At 42.1% G+C, this 24,629-nt stretch overlaps 1 protein-coding gene across 1 annotated transcript; it reads left to right on the forward strand.

The window, feature by feature from the left end:
• The first annotated feature begins 301 nt into the window (after positions 1-301).
• On the forward strand, positions 302-22,983 carry NADK2 (NAD kinase 2, mitochondrial). The gene is made up of 12 exons (XM_056848525.1): positions 302-652; positions 9,780-9,868; positions 12,743-12,831; positions 13,605-13,686; positions 14,134-14,217; positions 16,196-16,332; positions 18,152-18,230; positions 19,281-19,424; positions 21,270-21,325; positions 21,411-21,464; positions 21,895-22,018; positions 22,845-22,983. The coding sequence occupies exons 1-12, from the start codon at positions 302-304 to the stop codon at positions 22,981-22,983; spliced, it is 1,428 nt and encodes a 475-aa protein (XP_056704503.1).
• The last annotated feature ends 1,646 nt before the right edge of the window (positions 22,984-24,629 follow it).

The following is a 24,629-nucleotide window of genomic DNA, read 5'->3' on the forward strand; positions in this document are numbered from 1 at the left end:
CTCACCATTGGCCGGGCGATGCGTGCGCAGCGCCGTGGTCGGCCACGCCCCCTTCTCCCTGTGCTGCGGTTAGGACGCGGCGCCCTGGCGTATCAGAAGGCGGCTGAGAGAAGGGGTGTGTGTGTGTGTCAAGCGGCACGCGCGGGGTTTTTCCCCCCCGCATGCGCAGTGGGTCCCTCCGAGCGCACGCGCCGTGCCGTTGAGGCGCAGCCTGAGGGCGGGCTGCCCGGCCGCGCTTGGCGCTCGGTGGCGGTTGGCGGTTGGCGGCCAGGCCCGGAGGTCGCTCCGGAGCCCCGGGGCTATGACCTGCCTCCCCGGCTTCCTCGGCGGCGGCTCCCCTTGCGCCGCCCTCCGCTCCCTGTTCAAATCCTCGCGGCGGCGCCAGCATCACCGGCGCTTCGCCTTCACGCCCGAGCCGGCCCTCCTCGCCTCCGCCGGGCCCCCCGCGCCCCCCTCAGGCCCCGGGCCGCTCGCCTCGCCCTCGCCGCGGCGCCTCAGCGCGGACGTTTCCTCGGAGCTCCCCTCGAAAGCCGGCGGCGGCGGGGGTTTCCGCCCCTCCCGGGTGGTGGTGGTAGCCAAGACGACCCGCTATGAGTTCGAGCAGCAGCGGTACCGTTTCGCCGGCCTCTCGGAGGAGGACCTCAAGCAGCTGGTGAGCGGCCGGGGCCGGACGTTGGATTGACCCAGTGCTGTCAGGAGGAGGTTGAATGGTGGAACTCCCTGCCCCAGGAGGTGGTGATGGCTGCCAGCTTGGAAGGCTTTAAGAGGGGAGTGGGCATGTTCATGGAGGAGAGGGCTGTCCCATGGCTACTAGTCATGATGCATACTGTTCTCTCCAGGATCAGAGGAGCATGCCTATTATATCAGGTGCTGTGGAACACAGGCAGGATGGGCCCTGTGTTGATCTGTGTTGATGGGCCCTGGTCTGATCCAGCAGGGCCTTTCTTATGTTCTTATGTAGTCATGATGCATACCTCTTCTCTCCAGGATCAGAGGAGCATGCCTATTATATCAGGTGCTGTGGAACACAGGCAGGATGGTGCAGCTACAGTTGTCTTCTTTATGGGCTTCCTTGAGGCACCTGGTTGACCCCTGTGTGAACAGAGTGCTGGACTTGATGGGCCTTGGTCTGATCCAGCAGGGCCTTTCTTATGTTCTTATGTAGTCATGATGCATACCTCTTCTCTCCAGGATCAGAGGAGCATGCCTATTATATCAGGTGCTGTGGAACACAGGCAGGACGGTGCTGCTGCACTCGTCTTCTTTATGGGCTTCCTAGAGGCACCTGGTTGGCCCCTGTGTGAACAGAGTGCTGGACTTGGGCCTTGGTCTGATCCAGCATGGTTTTTCTTATGAGGTGGTAGAGTCCTTGGGTGGCTGGGGGGGCGGGGGCTGTACCACCACATATAGCAGGTGCGCGGTTGCATATTTGGGATAGTCTCCTAAGCAAAATTGCAGTAGGGAGGTGTTGCAAAAAAGATTTTGGAGGGCTTCGTCATCATCTTTATTACAGCCAAAGGCCGGCATGAAATATAAAATATACATCCTGTGATACAATTATGCAGTTCCTGATTATAGCGTCTCATCCGTGATTGTTAATCTGAAGATTTATCCGTTAAACCTTTATTCATCATTAATGACTTCCATTTCCAACAGACCATTTATGCATGGGAGGTTTTGCCTTGCATTTGCCGCTCTCTAGATGCACGTTTTCCCCATCCAAATTCTTAAAACTCTGCATGGGGGCTTATTTAATTTTGAGAATTTGGATGGAGAAAATGTGCATCTAGAGAACAGCAAATCCAAAGCAAAACCTCTCATGCATAAATGGCCACACCCAGGAGCAAAATATTTTGGAGGGCTTGAATTTCTTCTTCCTGGGTTGCTGGTTTTGTGCTAATAGAAATCCTTCTTTTCTGTGCAAGGAGGGACATTCAAAAACAGTACACTTGACCCCACCTCATTCTGCTGCATGTGTCTAGCTGGCCTTTGCACACTTGTGCACTTAGTCAACACAGGGAACTCTTTCTGTTACAATTATGCCCGTGAATCAGTGTTTGTAATGGGGAGAGAGTAGAATCACACCTGTTTGCTCTGCCTCTTTATGCGCCTCCTGTGTAACTTCTGCAAGAGTTTGTGCATCTACAAACTCTGATTGCGGTCCTGGGGAATCTGCTTTTTGCATAGTGTATATGTGGGATCCTGCTCACCTTCATGTGTGTGTTGGCTTGTACATATGTGTGCAGTCCTGTCGCCCATGGCAGGGTTGGTGGGAATAAACCAGCAATGCTTGCTGTCATTCCAGGGTTATTAAAAAAAAAAAAAGCTGTGTTTGTGATAATCTCTAGTGTAACAAATAGATAAAAATTGTATTTGAACAATGAGACAGGCACATTCACAGGGTCTGAAAAAAGTGAGCTGTGACTCGCGAAAGCTCATACCCTGCCAGAAATTTTGTTAGACTTTAAGGTGCTACTGGACTCTTGCCTCTGGATGTAGAAAAGAGCATTTGACAGATAGGGAGTCAGCTGAAATCTGTGTGCCTTCTGTTGGAAAAGCTTGAGGATAATGCTTATCCAAAAGCATTAACTTTTACAGAAAACAGTTTTGACTCCAGTGAAAACTTACTTTTGGCACCCGAGAAACTGAACTAACTTTGAAACTATTGATCCTTTTTTTGATGTTTGAGTGGCAGTCTTGCAGCTTTCCCCAGACTTCCTAGCAACCTTCTATGGTAAGGGCCAAGCCAGATTCTACATGCTGGTGCCATAACCCATGTCTTTTTTGGTGTAGGAGAAAAAGTTGGTGGGGTTTGAATGGGAAAAAACAGCTGGTGAGGAAATAGTTAAGTATCACCCTGTTGTTTTTCTGCTCATGATCTCAGCCTCCAAAGGCTGCTTTTCAATTTTATAAAGTCAGAATGTTCTGTGTGTACATGTGATATCTGGTTTGCCCTGAGTAGCCATTAAAGTCTGTGTCTCCTAGAAGACCTTCCGTTATGCTCACTGTACATACAATCGTATGTCTCCTAGAAGACCTACTGTTATGCTCACTGTACATACATCGTGTATTTCAACTATACATTTCCCCTTTCTGTAATAATTGTTACGACTCACCCATCCTAAAACATGGTGGCTGTTAGCTGTTTGATCCCTAGATATTTTAGGCAACATACACTAATACTAAGGCTTGCAAGAACACTTCAAATTATAGCCCTTTCATTCAGGGAAGGGACAACTAAAAATGGTTGCTCATCCATGGCCATTGTAACAGACCCCAAAGGACCATGACTGCAACACACGTAAACACATTTCCGTGATATTGGGTCACTGAACAAATAGACTGCCTTCTGGCAAGTGCCAGCCCCCGTGGTCTCTTTAAACATTGTTACATCAGATCTTTTCAGCCTTTGACAGTACCGTATACCTTATTCATATTTCACATGTGTATAACATACCTTATAGAAATCTCTACCATGCTTTCTGCACAGTCACACCCAAACATTCTACTCGGTCTTATTTCAATAGCCTTGAAATTGTATGTACAGCGAGCTAAATAGCAGATCTGCCAGGAGACATATATCTGAATGGCTGCTCAGGGCAAACCAGATGTCATAGGTAGATGCATATAGATACCTGCATTCACAAATACATCAGCCAGCAACAGAAGTATAGTTTATGATTCAGAAGATGAAAAAGAAGAGTTGGTTTTTATATGCCGACTTTCTCTACCACATAAGGGAGACTCAGACTGACTTAACAATCACCTTCCTTGCCCCTCCCCGCAACAGACACCCTGTGAGGTAGGTGGGGCTGAGAGAGCTCTAACAGAGCTGTAATTTGCCCAAGGTCACCCAGCTAGCTTCGTGTGTAGGAGAGTGGGGAAACAAATCCAGTTCACCAGATTAGCCTCCGCCGCTCATGTGGAGGAGTGGGGAATCAAACCCGGTTCTCCAGATCAGACTCCACAGCTCCAACCATTGCTCTCAACCACAACACCACGCTGGCGCTCGTATGGATATGGATTTTCAGTATGGATATGGATTTTTCCAGTCAAAACACTGATCACACCACTGGCCACACTGGTGTCTTTTGATCTGAGGAAAATCAGCTAGATGCACAGCAGTCTTCAGGGGTAGTGTTGTGTAGCACTATAATTCACTTTACTCGGTCTTTGACTCTAGAAAGAGATAAAGGCTGGGGCCAGGTACCTAGGAGAGAATATGGCGGAAGTGTGAAGAAGGCTAACCTTTGGGGTAACTGCAGCAGCATGAGAAATAGGAAGGTGCAAGAACAAAGAAGGTGAAGGTTGATATCCACATGGGTAGTTACTGCCAAGGCTCCATGATAATTAAGCAGTGCCTGTGACCATTTTGGCTAGCAGTCTAATAATGCCTGCTGCATTGTCTATAGCATTCAGAACAAGGTAATCACCCTTCCTGAAGACATGTACATTGTGGGCTCTCTCTATACGTAACGTGTAACACTGGGGATCAGTCCACTTTCCATATTGCATCTTTTGGCTCATTTTGAGTGAATTTGTGCACCTGGATGCAGCATCTAGTTCTTTATTATGGTATAATTCACATCATCTCCTTCCTTGACTTATCAGAGTTCTATTTAAGGCAAGTGACCTACATATTTTTGGGCAGTAGGTGTATTTCCCTTCCATTTCATCTTGCTTTTTGACTACAGCTGGGCTTCAAAACCAGTTCTAATTTAAGTGACTTACTGTGGAGCACTACTCTCACAACATTATCAAAACTGAGCAGCAGGGCCAAGATTTTGTTTAAGAAATAACGTGTCGTTAAGCTCTTACTTTCCATTCTAGTCGTCTTACTGTTTTTCACATGGCAGCAGAGGGGATTGCCTTGACAGTGCCTTCAAGTGATACAGTTTTGCCAGTTTTAGTCTGTCCTGAGCAGGCTGTGGAGGCAGTGGCTTCTAATCAAAGAATATTGTTAACTCTGATTCTGCCATTTCTTGGCAGGATCTCAGGCTTTCTTTTCCCACAGTTTTATAAGTTCTCTATGCTGATGTGAATGCCTGTCTGTTCACGCCATGCAAAAAAGATACTAAAATAACTTCTTGGAACAATGTTGTATTCTTTGAATTTGTTTTTCTAAAGCCTGCATACAGAGTTTCAGAACATAATTGTAATATTCAAAGATCTCACTAGTTCTATCTAGTTTTTTTTGTTTTGGGAAGTTTTCCATTAATTTATATATTCATCGCCTAATTAGTTCTAGCTATTTTGCTTTTTGGTGCTTGGGATTAAATAAATAAATACTGCACCAAGAGCTTAGTCTCTGAGGGCTATTTTAGAAAAAGCCATTAGTAGTTTGACACTGACTTCTTTTCCATTTTAATCTTAGACTCGGTCTGCTAAGCTCCCAATACAGGTTTCTTTATATATGCCGTAAAGATTAGTTTGGGTTTAGTGTCGACCAAACTGTGATCTGATGTGACGTTGATCCATTTAAGTTAACTTTGCTAATATGTTCACTCAGCTCACTACATTTGCAGTAAGAAGAAAACAGTTCTAAATACAGCTGGAGATGAATACAGCTCTACTTTGTGGAGACGATGAGAAACGTCAGTTACCCTGTCCCTCTGAGTCAGATATCCCCTTTGTCCAGCAGCCATTTCCAACCCCGGGAAAGGTTATTCCTGGGATTCAGGAACCTGTGTGAAGGGGTCAGGAGGCTGCACTGGGAAGGGGGTCAAAGTGTTTCCTCCTGCCTCTTGCAAGGGAGGCACACCACTGGAAAAGCAAGAAGGTAGCAGCTGCAGTGGGAAGAGAGCAAAATTGCTATTCCATATGGGTGCTGCGACCCTGGGAATAAAGCTTCCCAGGGCAGAAACCGACACTGAGGGTGGGGGAAGTTGGGAAGGTTTGGGATCCTTGTGTAGACCTCACAGTGTAGCTGTAAGCTAATGTTAGCAAAATTTTACACTGACCTTGGTGTTTTTATTGTTCTTCCACTGCTTATTTTGGTATCTTAAATGTAGAACACATGGTAGCTATTGTGTGTGTAAGTATATCTATAGATGGATAGAATGGGAAGCATGTTTTTGGCACCTTTTTTAGTGGAATGTGCCTCTGCCAGGACATTTTTGATCTTACCAGGCTGGCTTTGTTTGTGCATACTTGGTTTCTGATAGTGAGTGTTTACATTGTGATCTGATCGGACAATCCAAAGGTCAACTTTTTGGACACATCTTCAAGTGGTGAAACACTTTTGTTTGAACAAAGTTCAATTCAGTGTGCGTTTGTGTTGACAAGATATATAAAAAGCCTGCCATAACATTCCATAGAATATTTTGTATCTTGGTATCTTTGACCTCGTGATTAGGCGAAACGCACAGATCTGGTATCTATTCAGATTTGCATGGATTATTTCTATAGCAGTTCTCGTAAAGCAAAGCTGTTGTGCACATGGCCCTGGATTATCAGGCTTTTTATGGTCCACTCTGTGGCCACAGCACCCCTGGCTACACTCTGCATAAGTGTCTCTTTCAGGAAAAGAAGCCACAGATGGTAGGCTGGCATCTTTACAGGTATATCAACTGCCACTTGAATTACCTTGAGCTAGCAGAGCTGCCTACTGCTGCATGAGAAGATCTATAGTCCGAAGTACTGTTTTACTAGCATTAGAAGAAAAGCAGAACATGGCATTCTACAGTTAAGGCCACATGTGGGAAGCCTTACTACGCATGAAAAACAGCAGCTCTTCTTACATTTACTTCTAAAATCCAGTTGGAATGATGAGGCATGAGGGATGCTGTCATCGCAACAAATCCAGTGTTAATCAGGGTCCTCTCCCAAGGGGCATTCAACTTGCCTGTTTCCTCACGTTTCTAGCAGATTGGCCAGCCCATCATTTCCTGTTTATTTAGAAATTCATTATATTGCCTGTACAGCTGTAGAGTTAGGATGAAATCTAGCTTTCTATTGACCATGTACAATTATTCTGTGAGTTCTCTGAATGCAGCTTGTATGTAGCTTACTCTAAACCTGTAGAAGATGCAGTATTCACACAGAGTTCTCTCCATTTAATCATTCGGTATTTGTAATTCTGTGCAGCCTTCAAAGTGCTTACAATCAAGTAAACAGGTTGGCCAGCCAGAATTCTAAAAGCTACAGAGAATTGGAATGAAGAACTCTCTAGAGATGTTAATGTGTGAAAACCACCATCCATTAGAACAATTATATACGGCAGACTTTTCCCAATATTTCTTCTGAGTTTAATGACTCAGTTTGACATGCTTAATATTTTTTGAGCTTAATATATTCCAAGTCCTCTGTTTTCTACAAGTCCCTTGAAGTGCATGCCTGTGCTCTACAAATACAGTTGCCAGGTTGCCAGTGGAAACTAAATTTAATTCCAGTAACAATCAATAAAGGAAGCCACAGCCTTCAATTTGCAAGATCTGAGCAAGGCTGTCAAAGTTAGGACATTTTGGAGGACTTTCATTCATAGGGTCACCATGAGTCGGAAGCGACTTGACGGCACTTAACACACACACACAACAATCAGGGTAAGCTTCCAGTATACTCCACTGCAGGAAGAACAAATCCGTTAAAAGCCTCTGGCAGTACGAGGAGGTGCATAGAGTGCTGCTTCCCAAATGTCAAACTGCATCTGTGTCATGGGTTGGTGGTGTGTGGTTGCTGTACACACAAACCCCCTCTGCAGTAAAGGCTCCTTTCCAGCCACTAGGTACATATTGTTTGTACTTTGCCTCTTTCAAGCAGGAAGCAAACTATCAAACACTTGTTGGTTTCCAAACCCAGTCAGAATTGGGGGCTTGTGTATATCCTTTGTTGTTTACTTTATGATAACAAACTATATACTTCAAACACTGGTTCTTAAAACTGTATGGCAGACCTCCCTAGGCAGATATAGATAGCTTAAGAAATGAGACAGAGGCAGTGGCCATGAACCGGGAGCAATGTAGAAATAATTTGATTACCAAACTGGTGAAGTTTTATCCAGTGCATCTGGCTATATAGTCCTTTGGCAGAAATTATCCGGTATGCTCATGCATCTGTGGCCTTTTAGTACCACATGATTTTTAAAAGTTATTCTTCATTGAGACTCAAGGTAGATTATAAAACAATGCACTTAGGATCATTGAAACACACAATAAACAATGCAATAAAAGTGGATTACGCAAAGAAGCAATGCAATAAAAGCAGCATAGTACAAGCAATAAGGGGAGAAAGAAAAAGGGAAAAAAACTGCCTAGAGTTTTTTTTCCAGACAATTAAACTTCAACCTGTTCCCTTCATAGAAAAGTGCTCTTTGAAATAATTTCATTTTACTACATCCGTGCTCTTCAAAATAATTTCATTTTACTACATCTCTGTTCCCATCATAAGAATGCAGGAGTTCTCATTGTGGCACAGATGTGGTTGTATAAATGTCCATGTCCTTGATTATATTGTTCTGTTAGCATCCAGTTCTGCAACTGAGCTTGGGAATTATGAACCTCTTCTTAAAATTGCTTTTGAGCTAGGACACTATGGCATTTCCATACATACTCTTTTAACAGCAAAGAGTATGGCGTCAGTCAGTTCAGTCAATTTATTAAACTTTTTTGAGAACAATAAATTTAGGGGTGTCAGGCTTTGTAGAGATGTAGAATATGCAGAACTATCCATTACAATTAGGTATCTGAAGAAGTAAGCTGTGGCTGACGAAAGCTCATACCGTGCCAGAAATTTAAGGTGCTACTGGACTCTTGCTCTTTTCTATCCATCATAAATCAGTAATAGTTACATACTCAGCAGAATGATCAATATATTTGGCTGCAGAGCATTTGTCTTCGGTGTATGATTACCAAGGTAGATTTTTTTTCTAAAGAAATTGCATGAAAAAGATTCAGGTACAAGTCTCCAAAGTCAAAAGTGATTTGATTTTTTTTAGCTGCTGTTGGAACTTTGTAATGTGTTCATCTCAGTGTTAGCAGCAATGCAAAAGGGACCTATATTATTATTATTATTTTAAAAAGCCAAAAACATTTGTGTCTTGCTTGCCCTACATTCAGAGAGTATAACAAATGGAGCCAATTTAAGTCATGAATGCAGTACTTAAGACTCATAAAGTGAAACAAAACACCGTCCAAAATTGATTTGGCACCCACTGCAGAAGGGAAAGAGAGACAAGCAGGCTTCACTCCGCAACAGTGGGCAGAGATTATCACGAAGCCTTTCAGTTATAGTAATGGCCCTGCTTTTTATTCTGGATGTTCTAACTTCATAAAAGAGGTGGCTTTTGGAGCAGGGCCTAATCATTTGAAGGTAAATGGCATGGAACTTATATGGGAGAGGTGGTCTCTACAAGGCCCAGGCTGTGAAAGGACTTAAAAAGTAAGTGTCAGCATATGAAAGGAGGCATGGAAACAAACTGGTAACTATTGCACATGGTTGCAAAGATAGTTAAATGTTTTTACCATCTTGTGTGCAGAATTTTACACACAATTTTATCAAAAGTTTTAACTCCAAGGATAATGTTTGAGGCCATCTTCTTAATTTTGATTAGTGTCAAGGGTGTTAACATTATATGTTAATTGAAGATATGATAACATTTGCTTGTTTTAGTTACACCAGGATATTTATAAAATTCATTTTCATGTGTATGACAGTATGAATTCTGTCACTAATCCTGGGTTTTAAAATGCTGAACTTTTCCAAGCTTGACAGTTCACATTGTGTTGCAGTGGTTTCTGGTGGCAGTTACCTTCTTCGCTAAACTGTGGTTTTATCTTTTTCAGCTTGCATTAAAGGGATCTAATTACAGCGGGCTACTCGAGCGACATCATATTCATATAAAAAACTTGGAGCATGTTGTAGATAGTTTAAGGTAAGGGGTATGTATCGATAATTTTGACTTGCCTAGTTGGAAATGATCTCCGTGATTAGAGTTCTTGATATTTCAAACATGATTCTAATATCTGTCCTAATAATATATATTATGATGATGGCTCTGAGCAAAGCTGTTTTTCACATGCAAAGGGGATTATGTACACGCAGCATGGCCCTTCACTTCATTTTCTGTTCAGCAGCTACCAGCATAAAAGCATATATTCTTCCTGAAAATTTGAGTTTCAGAAGCATCTTGTGTTTCTGCAAAAGGGTTGGGGCTTCTGTGTAGAGAAAGAAGCAAAAGGTTTGGCTATATAGACAGTTGTGTTAATTGTGCTCAGTATTCTCAAAGCTCTGTAGTATTTAGTCAACTAGTTAATAGTATGTGAGTTACCTGAACCTGTGTCCTGTAGGTTATAACAGTTAGACTAATTCAGTTTGGTCTGGGGACAAACTGTGTTGATTTCCTTAGCTGATGACCTTCACTGGGCAGGGAGGGAGTCCCTGTTCATTCTGTTCAATCCTTCATCAGTTTTTGGTTCAATTGATTGTATCCAGGTTGAACAACTGCAATATATTCTATAAGGGTCTGCTCATGAAGACTACTTGAAAGCTTCAGCTGACTCAAAATGAGGCAGCTTAGGCCGGGCATAGCAGAGGCACAAGCACTTTAGTATGTCAGTAATTTTCTGTAAGCTGCTTTGGGACCCGTTGGGGTGAAAAGCGGTATAAAAATGCCCAAGTAAATAGAGCTCATGATTCACATCTCACCAATTTCTGGCTACAGACTTTCTTTTGGGCAAAAGTCAAAGGCCTGATTATTGCCTATAAAGCAGTACATGATTTGGAACCAGGATACCTAAAAGATAGCTTTTTCTTGTAAGCCAGTTAAAATCATCAACATCAGAAGCTCTACTCAGTATGCCCCTACTTTCAAAGTCTAGGTGAGTAAGCTGAGGATGGTGCCGAGTTGTTTTCTGTTGCCCAAGAAGGTCGGACCATAACCAACAGCTTGAAATTAAATCAAGAGTTTCCGTCTAGACATTAGGAAGAATTTTCTAACAGTCAGAGCAGTTCCTCAGTGGAACAGGCTTCCTCAGGAGGTGGTAAGCTCTCCTTCCCTGAAGGTTTTTAAGAAGAGGCTAGATGGCCATCTGTCAGCAATGCTGATTCTGTGACCTTAGGCAGATGGTGAGAGGGAGGGCATCTTGGCCATCTTCTGGTCACTAGGGGTGTGGGAGGGGGAGGTAGTTGTGAATTTCCTGCATTGTGCAGGGGGTTGGACTTGATGACCCTGGTGGTCCCTTCCAACTCTATGATTCTGTAAGTATCTGGAATGGTAACTTCAATACTGGCACTCAGGTTCTGGAATTCTCTTCCCACAGAGATGCTTAATTGGCATTCTTTATGCACCAGGCAAAGATTTTTTTTTTCCTCAAGCCGCTTAGAACTCTTGTAGTTTTTAGCTGCTACTGGGTTGCATCCTATGAGCTTTTCCACTTGCATGAGAGGGAAGTTTTGCCAGGGGTCATAGAAGCTACGTGGACAAAATGCCTTTCAGGATGAAGCTGAAGTGAGGCAGGAAATTAGTAAGATTGCCTCTCTTTGCTCTTGCTCCAGCATAAAATCCAGTAAGATCCTGCCCATTGTGTTTATGCCATTAGGACTTTTAGAAGGTTTTTGCTGTGATATTTTTAGGATTATTTGATACTGTTATCCTACTTTAATCCGGTGTTTCAATTCCTTTTATCCTGTGTTTGCTGCTGCTTTTATGGTTTATTGTCATTTATTTTATGAGCCACCTCGTAAATATGTGGGAAGGTACAGGATAAATATTTTAAGTAACATTGCATTTTCATGAAGTCAGCTCATGTTAGATTACAAGCTCTAGTATGTATCTGCAAATCTTGTTGACACCAAATGGGCTTATTTCCTAATCCAGAACATCCTCTGATGTGAAACACTCACCCATCACCATATATCTAGGGTGGAAAGGTGGAGAGAAACATTGGGCCAAATGCTGTTCAGTGTAAATAGTTACACGCTTTTAATGAAGTTAGAAATACCTTCCATACTGCTCATTTTCACACCACTATACTCAGTATTAGGGCTGTGCAGCAATTTTCCCCCCAGTATTTTACGGCTTCGGGGTTTTCAAACCTGGAAATTTTCAAAAAAATCCGGAAAACCTTGATTTTTTGGGAAATATTCAGGTTAATAAACCTGAAGCCAAAAAATTCCCCAAACCCCCAAATCTGCTCTGCTGGCCTTCTCTGGGGTAGGACTAATCTGAAAGCAGGACTAATCTGAAAGCAGGACTAATCTGAAAGCAGTCCACCTCCCACTGCTTCTCCAGAGCCTGGAGAAGCAGAGGGGGGGTGGATTTCTGTCAGATCCATCCCACCGGCCATATCCAGGATCCAGAGAAGGCCGGCAGGGCGGATCTGAAAGCAGTCCAGACCACTCCACTACTCCAGAGTCCAGAGAAGCGGCATGGGCTGGATTAGTGTCGGGGGAGGGATGATAGGGGAGGGAGGGGGTATTAATGGCAGTGGGGACAAAGCAGCCCAAATAATACTGGAAAAAAATGGGATTATTTGGGATGTGCTTTTTTCGGCTCCCTTTATTGTTGTCAGATTTTATATTGGTAAAAAAAACTCCTGAAAAATACCAAAAAGGTGCTTTCCCGGTTTTTTTAAAATTTCGGTAAATCGATATGCACACCCCTACTCAGTATTCATAGTTAACTTGTCTGCTGTTCCCTTAGAGCTACTGTCTGACTTCCATAACCTAGTGTTTTTAACTTGAAAGCTTGCATTCCTTGACTCCTGAATTAGACTGATGAGAGCTCATATTTCCATAAACCTTCTAGGAATGAGAAGATTGAGGTACGTCTTGTGAAACGCAGAGAATATAATGAAGAAGCCGTTCGGTGGGCTGATGCTATTATAGCAGCAGGAGGTATTAACTTGTGAGTGGGGAATGGTATTCTGAGTTACAGTAAATTTGAGTGAGGACTCTTGTGGCAGCACAGAGAATTGATTGGCTAGGCCAGAAACAATTTAAACTGAAGTATCAGGATAGTGATTCTGTTTCTGATAGTTTTCAATCCTGGGGAATCATAATGTACAATTTTAAACAGGATTAAACTTGACTTTTAGTGCTTCAAAGTAAGCATCACCTTTTCCAAAACAAGACAGATAAAACAATTCTTACATAATTTTGTGTCTCTCTGAAAACAGATTTGAAAAATCACTGATTTATGCTGCTGCTTACCAGAACGGAGCTTTCTTGTCTAACTATGATAGGTAACTTTGTTACTTGGTTTGAGCACAGTCAGCATATCTGTTCTGTTATGTACATTTTTGTAGGCTTTCTGCCTGGGATAATCTCATAGGATTATTTCAGCAAACTGTTAGGAAGTTACAACAACAAAACTTGCAAAAAACATACTTTTTAAAAGTCTGTCCCTCAGGCTATATGTACAAATTAAGTAAAACAGCAATATGTTTCTAGAGTAACTAATATATTGGTGACTAGCTAAGTTTTGGTGCAGCCATCTTTCTTCACAGCAAGTATTTTCTGACGACAATTTGTGTTCTACGTTAAGATCTGTTGTTGTTGTATTTGGTATAGGGCTTAAATAGGCATAAACCTGCTTATACTTGGCACTTTAGAATACTTAAGCATTCTCACATAAAAGAAACCTGACCTCAACTGTGTAATCCACCCAGGTGATGGCACAATGCTGCTGGCAGCCAGTAAGGTGTTGGACCGATTAAAACCAGTTATTGGCGTAAACACAGACCCAGACAGGTGAGCCTAAGATTCTTAGGAATCTTGCATTATTGTAAGCCAGTACAATATAAGCGTAGTGGTGGTTTGGCTACCATAAACATTTACTTATCCTGGATAATATGTACAGTGAATTTTGTATCCTTTATTTATGTATAGAGGTACAGTTGTAGATTCTGTTAAATTACGGTGTCTGTAACGTCATCAGATTTCAATCTTACCTTTAACCGCATGAACTCCCAAACAAGATTTATTATGAAGGAGGGCTTTGGCGCATTTGGCAGATTGTATGAAACAGTTGACAAATTGCTTGCTCTCCCACAAAATGCTGTCTAAAAGTCAATAAGCAAGAAAATACTAGATTACATTTCTGTTTTGGAATGGGTGAGAGGGAATAGTTCTTTCTGAAAGAGGTAGAAAATACTCTGTCATGCTTTATTCTCATACTTGCCCTTTTTTAAAACCTAGATCTGAAGGTCACTTGTGTTTGCCTGTACGGTATACACACTCATTTCCAGATGCCCTGCAGAAACTCTACCGTGGTGAGTTCAGGTAGGTAGGTAGTTTAAGAAAAAATCAGTAATGCAATTCAGCATTAAAGGAAGTTCACTTGATGATTATAATATCAATTAATACAAGAAGACAATCTTGAAGAACTAGTACTACAACATCTCATTAAAGCAAGCCATATAGTCTTTCTGCATTTATTCTGGATCATTTTAAATGTGTAAACTTTATTAAATTGCTTTCCTGAATAGTCTTGTGAAAAACTGAATCTAGGTGGTTGTGTTCAGTTATCCAAAGGTATAAAATTAGTCTTGAAGAATTAGTCAACCAACAGCACGGCTGATTGGTGAAATTTGCAAGAATGAATACAGAGTGAGGCAGATTCTTAGTTGGAAACCAGCTAGAGGTTTTCTTCCTGTGTACAAAGAATAACAGATACCATATTTTGAAGGGGAAAGTACAGGAGCTTTGATCCCTTTGTAGCTTTGATAGCAGATTTTTTGGACCAACATAGGTTTAAATTGCTGTAAAATCAACAGTTTCAATAAGAATAAATGTTCAGGTGGAAAATGCAATCTTGTGCTAAGATCAGCAGCTTGGATGTTGTGTGCAACATTTATCAAGTCAGCAAGTTATTTGATAACAGTAGTCACACTCTGTTAAAGCATTTGCCAGTGTATCTGTTAGACATTCTTAGCTGGTTTAAACAGGAATGTTAGGCATTGTACATGGCTATGAAAACCCTTTGTGTCTTTTGTAAATAACATGGTTGTGGAAGTATCAGTTACACTGGCCAATGTAATGAAATGGGTTCTACAAGCCAAAATTAGGATGTGATAGGAGTAAATCTAGTTTCTGCACCTCTGTTAGCATTACAAGGAAAACTAAAATAGGTTACTATAGCCTTTCCCCTCCTTCCTTTAGTGGCATAATGTTAAAAATGCTGCTCAGCTAAAGAACAACATACTAACACACACACCAAAATCTCTCCACCTTTGTAACTTCAGAAGGACCAGAAAAAGATAGAGCTGGATCCAGTCATCCATTTCATTCCATCTTCCCCAGTTTTCTTCCTTGCTATAGCTGCTGTCCCATATGGCTTTTGTCCCCAACATATCCATTTGGGTGCTCAAATGGCTGTCCCTCTTGCTTTTTCACCAATGGAAAAGTTGGATCCAAACCTGTATCCCTTCTCTAAGTAATCTTATTCTAAGTTGCCAGAATTTTTCTGGTAGTAGATGGGAACATTTTTCCTGTCTTAAATCTGTGTAAACTACAGTGAGTTGGATCCAAACACATGAACATAAGTTGGGAGATGCTGATCTCCCCCCACAGCCCTGTGTGTCCCCTGAGAAGCTACTTCTAAGGTCAAGGACCCTCCTAAACAAAATGTCATGTGACACAGCACTACCTTCTGGCTTCTTGTAAGTTAAATTGTAGAACTCCCTGCCCCAAGATGTGGTGATGTCTGCCAACTTGGAAGGCTTTAAGAGGGGAGTGGACATGTTCATGGAGGAGAGGGCTATCCATGGCTACTAGTCAAAATGGATACTAGTCATGATGCATACCTATTCTTTCAGGAACGGAGGAGCATGCCTATTATATTAGGTGCTGTGGCACATAGGCAGGATAATGCTGCTGCAGTCGTCTTGTTTGTGGGCTTCCTAGAGGCACCTGGTTGGCCAGTGTGTGAACAGACTGCTGGACTTGATGGACCTTGGTCTGATCCAGCATGGCCTTTCTTATGTTCTTCTGCTCAGCCAGAGATTTTTGCACAATTTCCTTTTCCTGTATCCCCTCCCCCCACTGCTGCATTTTATTTAGAAGCAGTTTTTCAGGATGTATGGAATTGTTGATGGAAGGGAATATATTTGGATTCCTTTAGTTTGTGACCTAACCAAATTATTTTTACACCACTGATTTAACTTAATGATACTTGGAATACATCTGTGCAGATAATCCTGTAGTGCTGGTTGCAATCAATTGTGTATTTACAATTGTTTTGGTTCACTTTTTATTTAAGATGGCAGTGGCGGCAGCGAATCCGGTTGCACCTTGAAGGGACAGGTATTAACCCTGTCCCTGTTGACTTGCATGAGCAACAGTTGAGTCAAGAACAGCATAGCAGAGCCCATGTTAATGAAAGATTTCAAGATCAAAGTAAGTGTAATCTTCCCCTTGAAATCAACTCAGTTTGAAGCACTTGGAGAGAGGAGGACATTGGCAATACTCTCCTACCCACAGTCCCTGGAGGTAGGGAGTTTGTTGTTCCTTCTGTCTCCAGAGGGGACAGGGTACCCACCATCCTCAGTTCTGTTACCTGCCTCCTCCTGAGAGCAGGGCAAGGAAAGAGCTCTACGTTTCTTCATGGAGCTGTTAGGTTGTTTCTTCCATTGTGTGCCTTTACTTACTGCATCTCTACTCTTCTCTGCTTAAAACAGGAGAAAGCAAGGCTGCTTTTTTCTGCTGCTTTCACTTTCCATTTCTCTGAGCCCTCTGCGCAGTGGTGGCAATGGCCTCAGTGGCTTCTTGGCCTCAGTGGCTTCTTTGCCTCCTCCGTCAGACTCTGCAGCATTTTCCAAGCAACAAACTGAGGCAACCATCCCCTGGCAGCAAGGCAAAAAGGCCACACAAGCCCATGCAGCTTTCCACCCTTCAGCAACTCCTAAGCAAGAGCAACCATCCACCCCTGCGGGCTCTGAAATGAGCAGTGGTGGGCATTTGCGTTTGGGAAGGAAAACCCAAATACACGCACCAAGCATGGGGATTGTGCCAAGGCTCATACCACGGGTAAAGGGGCACACTGCAAAGCGGTGAGTCAGCAGCAGGTTGGATCTCCCTGCAGTGTTTCTGAATCCAGGTTGGGAGGAGGCAGAGGGCCTCTCCGTTCCCATGGAACTCAAGGCCTGGATGGAACAATTTGTTAATGCCCAGTGCGATTGCAGACAGAGGAAGGCATCCCTGAAGAGTTTCAGACAGACCCACTCTTCTCCCCCCCTCCAAGCTCCCAGGAAGCAATATTATTTCCAGTGGGTCACCAGATAGAAGAAAGTCTGGCCTACCAAGGCAGCCATGAAAAGCACAGCAGCTTTATCATGGGCACCCTCCTCCTCCTCCTCCTCTTTCAGATCCCATGAGTAATATTCTGTAACTTATCCAGCAGCCTCTGACCATGACTCAGCCAGGAAGGAAGCAGAATTGTCTGACAATGAGAAGCCCCCCTCTCTCCACTCACCACACCAAAGGGCTTTTTTTCCTCAGAGGAACTCCTTATTCCTCTATTAAAGCTCTATAGATATTAAAGCTCTCAGCTCCAAAGCAGAGCAGACACAGGTTGAGACTGAGGAAGAATCAGATGAAGGGGACCCAGAGGTTCTGTCAGACTCTAGGAAGCCAGGCTCCATTTTTACATTTCTCAGGTTCTTTACCACAGAGATCAAGGAAGAGTGGGCCACCCCACTGTCTCAGATTTCATGTGGGGCATTAAAAGACTTTAGACTACTAAAAATTCAAGTAGCGGACACCCCTGTAACTCGTTTGTTCTGAGGAGGGAGAAGGGGGATACACCGCAAGAACAGTGCAGCACTGCCGATCCCATGAAGTCATGGCTCTGGTGATTAAAGTTTCTACAGCCACGTCCGTCATGGCGAGGGTGTTGCTCTTTTGGCTGTTGCTCTTTTGGCTGTGCTTACCGCTCAGAGCACCTCCAGATCTTAACACTCGCCAGTCAGCTTATCTCAATGGATCGGGAAGAGCGGCATCCTGCATCTTGGATTCTAGCCTGGACTTTATAAAGTTATTGGCCTGGGCTATGGCCGCAGCTGTGTCAACAGCTTTTATAAGTAGTAGTAAATATTCATATCTGTGCGCAACTAATGTTAAAGTATTGAAATATCAATAACAAAGTTACTATATTTGTCTCTAGAGACTTTTATCTTAAATTTATATTTTTTTCAGTGTAATTTTTTCAAATCTGCAGGGCCTCAGATTTCTGGACCACGTCTGTTGCCACTGAGAGCATTAAATGAAGTTTTCATTGGGGAGTCCCTCTCATCCAGGTACATTAAGCATCATCTACACAGGAGCATTTTAGTTGGTCACAGCATGTGAACTTCAGTGTGAAGGCAGGGAATATGCTTTTGCTGCCATATTATATGTAAAACATTCAGTCATGAGATCCAAATTATACCTTCTTGCTTCTGAAATCTGTGAGAAGCCAGTGGAGTTCTATTACATTGCTGTCCCTTTCGTGCTTTAAGGATGCATGCTTTTATGCACACGTTTTACTTTTTTTTGTTTTTTCTTTGGACCAATGCATCAATTGGTTCCTTTCTTGCTTGTGGGTCCGTGAATGTTCATGACCACGTTGTATCGTTAAGCATCTTATGCATGGCTCCATTTGAGTGTAAGAGCAAGGAGGGTAGGTGATTTCAGCACACTGACCCATGCTACGGTTGGTCTTTGCACATGGAATGAGCAGATGCAGTGTTGAGCGGGATTGCTTCATTGCTAGAGGGTTGCTAATACAGTAAAGTGGTATGAAGATCAAAATGCTAAAGTTAATTGTGGTAGACATTTGATACACCGTGGGACATAAATATGAATATAATTATATAGCTATAAGAGACATGAAAGTATCCACTCCAAAGGAATGAAGTTGTATTGTTCAGCTGAGTGAAGAAAGGAGTTCAACTTGTCTCAGTTGACTTATAGTGGATTCCATTTGCAATGTGAACTGAACACTTGCATAAGTGGGAGATTTTTTTCATTTGCATCTCAAATGTTCTTAATTCTAATAGCTATAGAGTTTCATGTGTACACTGTTAGAAAATGTTATGGAAAAGAGTTTATGCTTACATGTTAACTTGTCTTAACTACAAACAAACCCACAATAATAGCAGAAAATTCTAAAAGGCTTTCAAAATGGCTTCCTAGATTACTAACAATTTGTGTTTTGAAATATGGCAAACTACCAATCAAAAACTAATCTTGACCTTTCCTTTTAAAAGTGCTCTACTAAATTGAAGAATGAAATTTTCAGCCATGTTTGAAATGGCCCTTTTAGACTTGTACGTGCCTGATGTGGGGCTGTGTTCTGTCTTATTCAGGGTGAACTATAAGTCCTGCAAACCCAGTTTTAAATTCTCCCTTCATAGGGCCTCTTACTATGAAATATCAGTTGATGATGGTCCATGGGAGAAACAGAAGAGCTCAGGTCTCAACATATGCACTGGAACTGGATCAAAAGCCTGGTAGGTTGGTGTGCTGTTGTATTAGTTACAGGTCTAGAAGAAGAGTTGGTTTTTATATGCCAACTTTCTCTTCCGCTTAAGGAAGAATCAAACCGGCTTACACCTTCCCTTCCCCTCCCCACAACAGTCACCCTGTGAGGTAGGTGGGGCTGAGAGAGCTCCAACAGAGCTGTAACGTGCCCAAGGTCACCTAGCTGGCTTCATGTGTAGGAGTGGGGAAACCAATCCAGTTCACCAGATTAGCCTCCACTGCTCATGTGGAGGAGTGGGGAGTCAAACCCGGTTCTCCAGATCAGAGTCCACCACTCCAAATAACCGCTCTTAACCATTACACCACGCGCTCTCTCTAGCTTATTCAGAATCTCCATCAGGAGTAAGTAACACATTAACATAAAATATAAAATGCTGTGTTACAATAGAGACTGAATGTTCAAAGGAGCTAAGAAAGGATTGGCTCCATTGAGTAGTGTTGGGCTTGTACATGCCCAGCAGGGCTTCTACGAGCCTGTCAGTGCCAAACTGTAGACAGTCTTGGAAATCATTTACAACTTAAAGAGCTGTTTGTGATTATGTTGAAGTAAGGTCTTTCATGGGTGTGCCAAACCAGCTGCACAGTACTAGATTATAGTCTTTGGGATGGTTCAGATCCAACAGCAAACTGTAATGAACAAGCCTTGGTGTTTGCATGACTTTCAATTTAATTTGCTGTGTCAGAAGTATTATCAATCCAGCCCTGGATTGATAATCATGGCTCAGGGCTACTTTGAATCCTGTCTTGTAAAGGAAACACAGACAGCAGTGTGGTCTCATTGTCCAGGCAAGTTGTAGTGTAGTGGTTAAGAGCAGTGGACTCTGATCGGGAGAACCGGGTTTGATTCCCCACTCCTCCACACAAGTGGGCGACTCTAACCTGGTGAACTGGGTTGGTTTCCCCACTCTTCCACATGAAGTCAGCTGGGTGACCTTGGGCTAATCACAGCTTTCTCAGAGCTCTCTCAGCCTCACCGACCTCACAGGGTGTCTGTTGTGGGGAAGGGAAGGTGACTATTTGTAGGCCGGTTTGATTCTTCCTTAAGTGGTAGAGAAAGTCGTCATATAGAAACCAACTCTTCAACTTGGAAGTCACTAATAAGCTCCATCCACACGCACAAGGGACATTTGCGTTGTGTAGGCAACATGATGTATCTCTAGGAGTAGCACCATCAAAAGTGATCTGAGATCTTAAGAGACTTAATGACCAAGCTACACATTACACTGGATTGGTTATATATAGTTGAGCCTTAGAAAAAACTACAATGAAAATGTTGTAACCAGTCGGCTTAAATTCTGCTCTGTTGGGTTGTGGTTAAATCTGGCTTGGGAAATATTGACTTTAAAGCTTTGTTTAGCTAAGCATTGGCTCCCAAAAATTTCTAATTATTTGTATTGAATTTTGATCAAAATACAGCTGGGGCAGAGGGGATTTTCAGCCTAATGGATCCCGGTGCGATGCGACCCCTAGTGGTTGCCTCTTCTTCCAGTTTCTACTTATCAGACCAGCACGTTGTAGTTGGTTAAGAGTGGCGGACTCTAATCTGGTGAACTGGCTTTGTTTCCTCGCTCTTCCACATGAAGCCTACTGGGTGAACCTGGGCTAGTCACAGTTGTCTCAGAACTCTCTCAGCCTCACCTACCTCACAAGGTGTCTGTTTGTGGGGAGGGAAGGTGATTGTAAGCCACTTTGAGACACCTTAAAGATAGAGAAAAGCGGGGTATAAAAACCAACTCTTCCTCTTCTACTAGTTTGGGATTTCTAAGCTGGTGAATCCGGATATTTAGTCACACTTGCTTTATTTCTGTTTTCAGGTCTTTTAATATCAACAGGGTAGCAAATCAGGCTGTGGAAGAAGTCCTTAAGATTGGTGAGTTACCAGCGGCACACCTGTTAAGTAGCAATGCAGAAGACAATGACATCTAATTGAGACTCTTCTTCCTTTGGTTCAATAGCTAAAAAGTACAAGAACTTAAAACTTCCATTGAACAAGGAACTAATAGAAAAAGGTTAGTAAGTAAACTCTTAGTCTCTTTTTGGCATGTCTGAATTAGTAATTTGTGGGTCCCTGAAGAAGGCTTGGTTTTTGTACCATAGAAAACTCTCTTGCATAGAATGTTCTGAGGTTTTAAACTTCAGTGACTTCAAATGGCCAGTTTAATCTGATAGTCGTCTAACATTATGCTTTAAAATATTATGTGCCAAAAACCTTGATATGGGACAGGCTAAAATAAACTTACAGCTTCTTATAATTTAACTATACCTGTTGCTTTACTCTTATGTTTTTTTCAGGGTATAAATATAAACCACCTGTTACACAAAAGCCACAAATCTGAATGACAGCTTACCATAAACAACCCAACTTGCTATTTAGTGCTGAGCTGATTTGCAGAAACTTTTAACTTTTAAACTTTTAACTCTTAACTTTTATACTTCCAGTAACAAATGAATATAATGAATCACTGCTGTATGATCCAGAGGAACCCAAGATGTTTTTCAGCATACGAGAACCTATTGCAAATCGTGTTTTTTCAAGTAGTCGGCAGCGAGGCATTGCTTCAAAGTAAGTATGGGCTGCTGGTGTTGGGCCTTGGATTAGTTTGTCTGAAAACAAGAATCTTCTTTAAGTTTTAGATTTTCGCATATAATTGTCTTGATATATTTGTTTGGCTGCTGGTATGATGTAACCTAATTAGCATCAGAACACATGGTTTGTGTGTGAATCACACACTTATACTGAATCACACCCTTGGTCCATCACAGTCAGTATTGTCTGCTCAGACCAGCAGCGGCTCTCCAGGGTCTCAGGCAGAGGTCTTTCACATCACCTACTTGCCTAGTCCCTTTAACTGGAGATACCGGGGATTGAACCTGGGACCTTCTGCATGCCAAGCAGGTGCTCTACCATTGAGCCACAGCCCATCCCGTGAGGGGGAGGGGCGCATTGCAGGTTTGAAATGTAGGCCTTTTGAATGTCTTTCAAAACTACTCTCTTAAGGTGTATGGATCGCTTATTTTGTTGAGATTACAGCAAAGGTTATCTTCAGTGTACACCTAAAACTAAAAAATGCGAACAGAACAAATGGGGGTTGGCTGAGGCTTCCTGTTGTGTGGCCTGTGCAAGATGCCAATAAAGGTATTGTATTATTGTGTGGCCTGTGCCAGTATCATAATTATTTTGTCATTCTGCCTATGAGAACAGAAGTTCACCGGCTAAGAACCTTTTTTTTTTTTTGGCTGTAACTTACCATACTGATCATGGCATGATGACAAAACAGTGTTTTTCTTCGCTTACTGCAAAAAGTGTTTTTCTTCTTCTAGTACTTAACTGGGTTTGAAAGTGTTCGTTCGGCTTGTTGTCTGTAGTTTTCTTTTAAATGTCTTTGCAGGGTGTGCGTCCGCTCTCGCTGTTGGGATGCCTGTATGGTTGTAGACGGAGGAACTTCTTTTGAGTTTAATGATGGAGCAATAGCATCTATATCGATCGACACGGATGATGCGCTGTGCACTGTCTTACTAAAAGAATGAAGTAACGCATTGGAAGCATTCAAGCCACGAGATGCCTGAACGACAAAATGGAAATGCTGCATTATTTCAGATGTGAGATGTGTATTTGCTCTGTAGGCAGCCCCTTGAAGAACAAAGAATGAAACAGCTCTTAATTTCTCTGGAGGAGAAATTAATGCAAAACTGGCGTTCCTCGTTTATTGCATCTGATAACAGAAAAATTTTCTTGGGTGGCTTCAAGATACAAGCCTTCTATTGTGACTTAAAAAAAATCTTCATGTGACAGACACTTTTAAAAACTAAGAGGTTCGAACTGCTGTTAATAATCATACAATTCTGTGGTAGTTCAAGAAATTCAGCAAAATATCTTGATTTGTTTTCTGAGAGCCAATGCTGTGTCAAAGTCTATTAACATGAAAGTAAAAGTTAGGCTAATGTTGGGATTTATTTACCCAACGAATTAAAACCTGTTGGTACTGGTAATTTTTATATTCTTAATTTTACAGTACTCAGTAGAAACACCAGTGTAGAATTCGCACTGTAAAAATTCCAGAATCATACTGGATTTAGAAATTCTCTTACCCTTGCCTCATTTGCTTGAGCAACGTGCTGCTTATGTTTACCTGTTACATCTAGAGGAACCTCCTTGTGATCATTTCGTCTTTCTAATCAATTTATAAACCCATGTTTAGTACTAGTCTAAATTGATTTTTGAAAAATGCCCCTCTACATTTCCCAGAAACCATGGTATAGTAATTTGAGGCAAAAGCTGCACACTTCAATCTGGAGCTTAATTTTTATTTACTAATGAAAATAAGCACCATTCCTTGTAAATTTCAAATTGTCTTGGACGGGTACAATATAAATCTCATCTTTGTGTTAAATGAGTGTGTGTGTGTGTATATATATTGCTATATATATATATGTATATATATATAATATGTATGTATATGTATATATATATATATATATGTCTCCCCAAAACATCACGTTTTTTTGAAATTATGTTTTCTGAAATGCAGATACCACATAGTCAGAATTCCTGTCTACCATATCAGTAAGGGACAACAACCCATAGAACTATGACCACAGCCAATCACTTGCCACACTTATTTATTAAATCAGCCGTATGCCTGAATTTTGCAAATAGTGGTTGATACTGTATTTAACACTAGACAACTTGCAATGCTCTTCATCACAACCTGATTACATCACTGCCAAATACATTTAATGTTTACATTTGAAATGGTAATGAACCTTTAGTGTGAGGTCAAGTAAGAGTGCCGATTAATTACGCAGCAAAAAAACATGTAAGTATTTAGTACTTCACCCGAAAATGTCAAAATATTTTAGAAGCAGAGATTTGCAATGGTTGGTCAAGTGTGCTTTAAGGCTGAGGGTAAGCCTTCCTTGGTGGTGGAGAAATAGCACAGCTGTTAAATTGAAATAGAGACATCCAGTTCTTTAAACTGTATTGTGAAACTTCCAGCTTAAACACCACGTGCTGCAAAACAGCAACATAGTCTGCTATGCTGAAGTCAGTGGGGCTTGCTTCTGAGTAAAGGTGCTTCTTAGGATCAGGGAGCACAAATATCTTTTGTAAAATAAGAAAGCTGTGAAATAGGCCACTGGCTTATGAATTTTTTTTCCAGTCTGAACTGCTGTTT

This window comes from Euleptes europaea, chromosome 4 (genome assembly GCF_029931775.1).
Source record: "Euleptes europaea isolate rEulEur1 chromosome 4, rEulEur1.hap1, whole genome shotgun sequence".
NCBI classification, from domain to species: Eukaryota; Metazoa; Chordata; class Lepidosauria; order Squamata; family Sphaerodactylidae; genus Euleptes; species Euleptes europaea.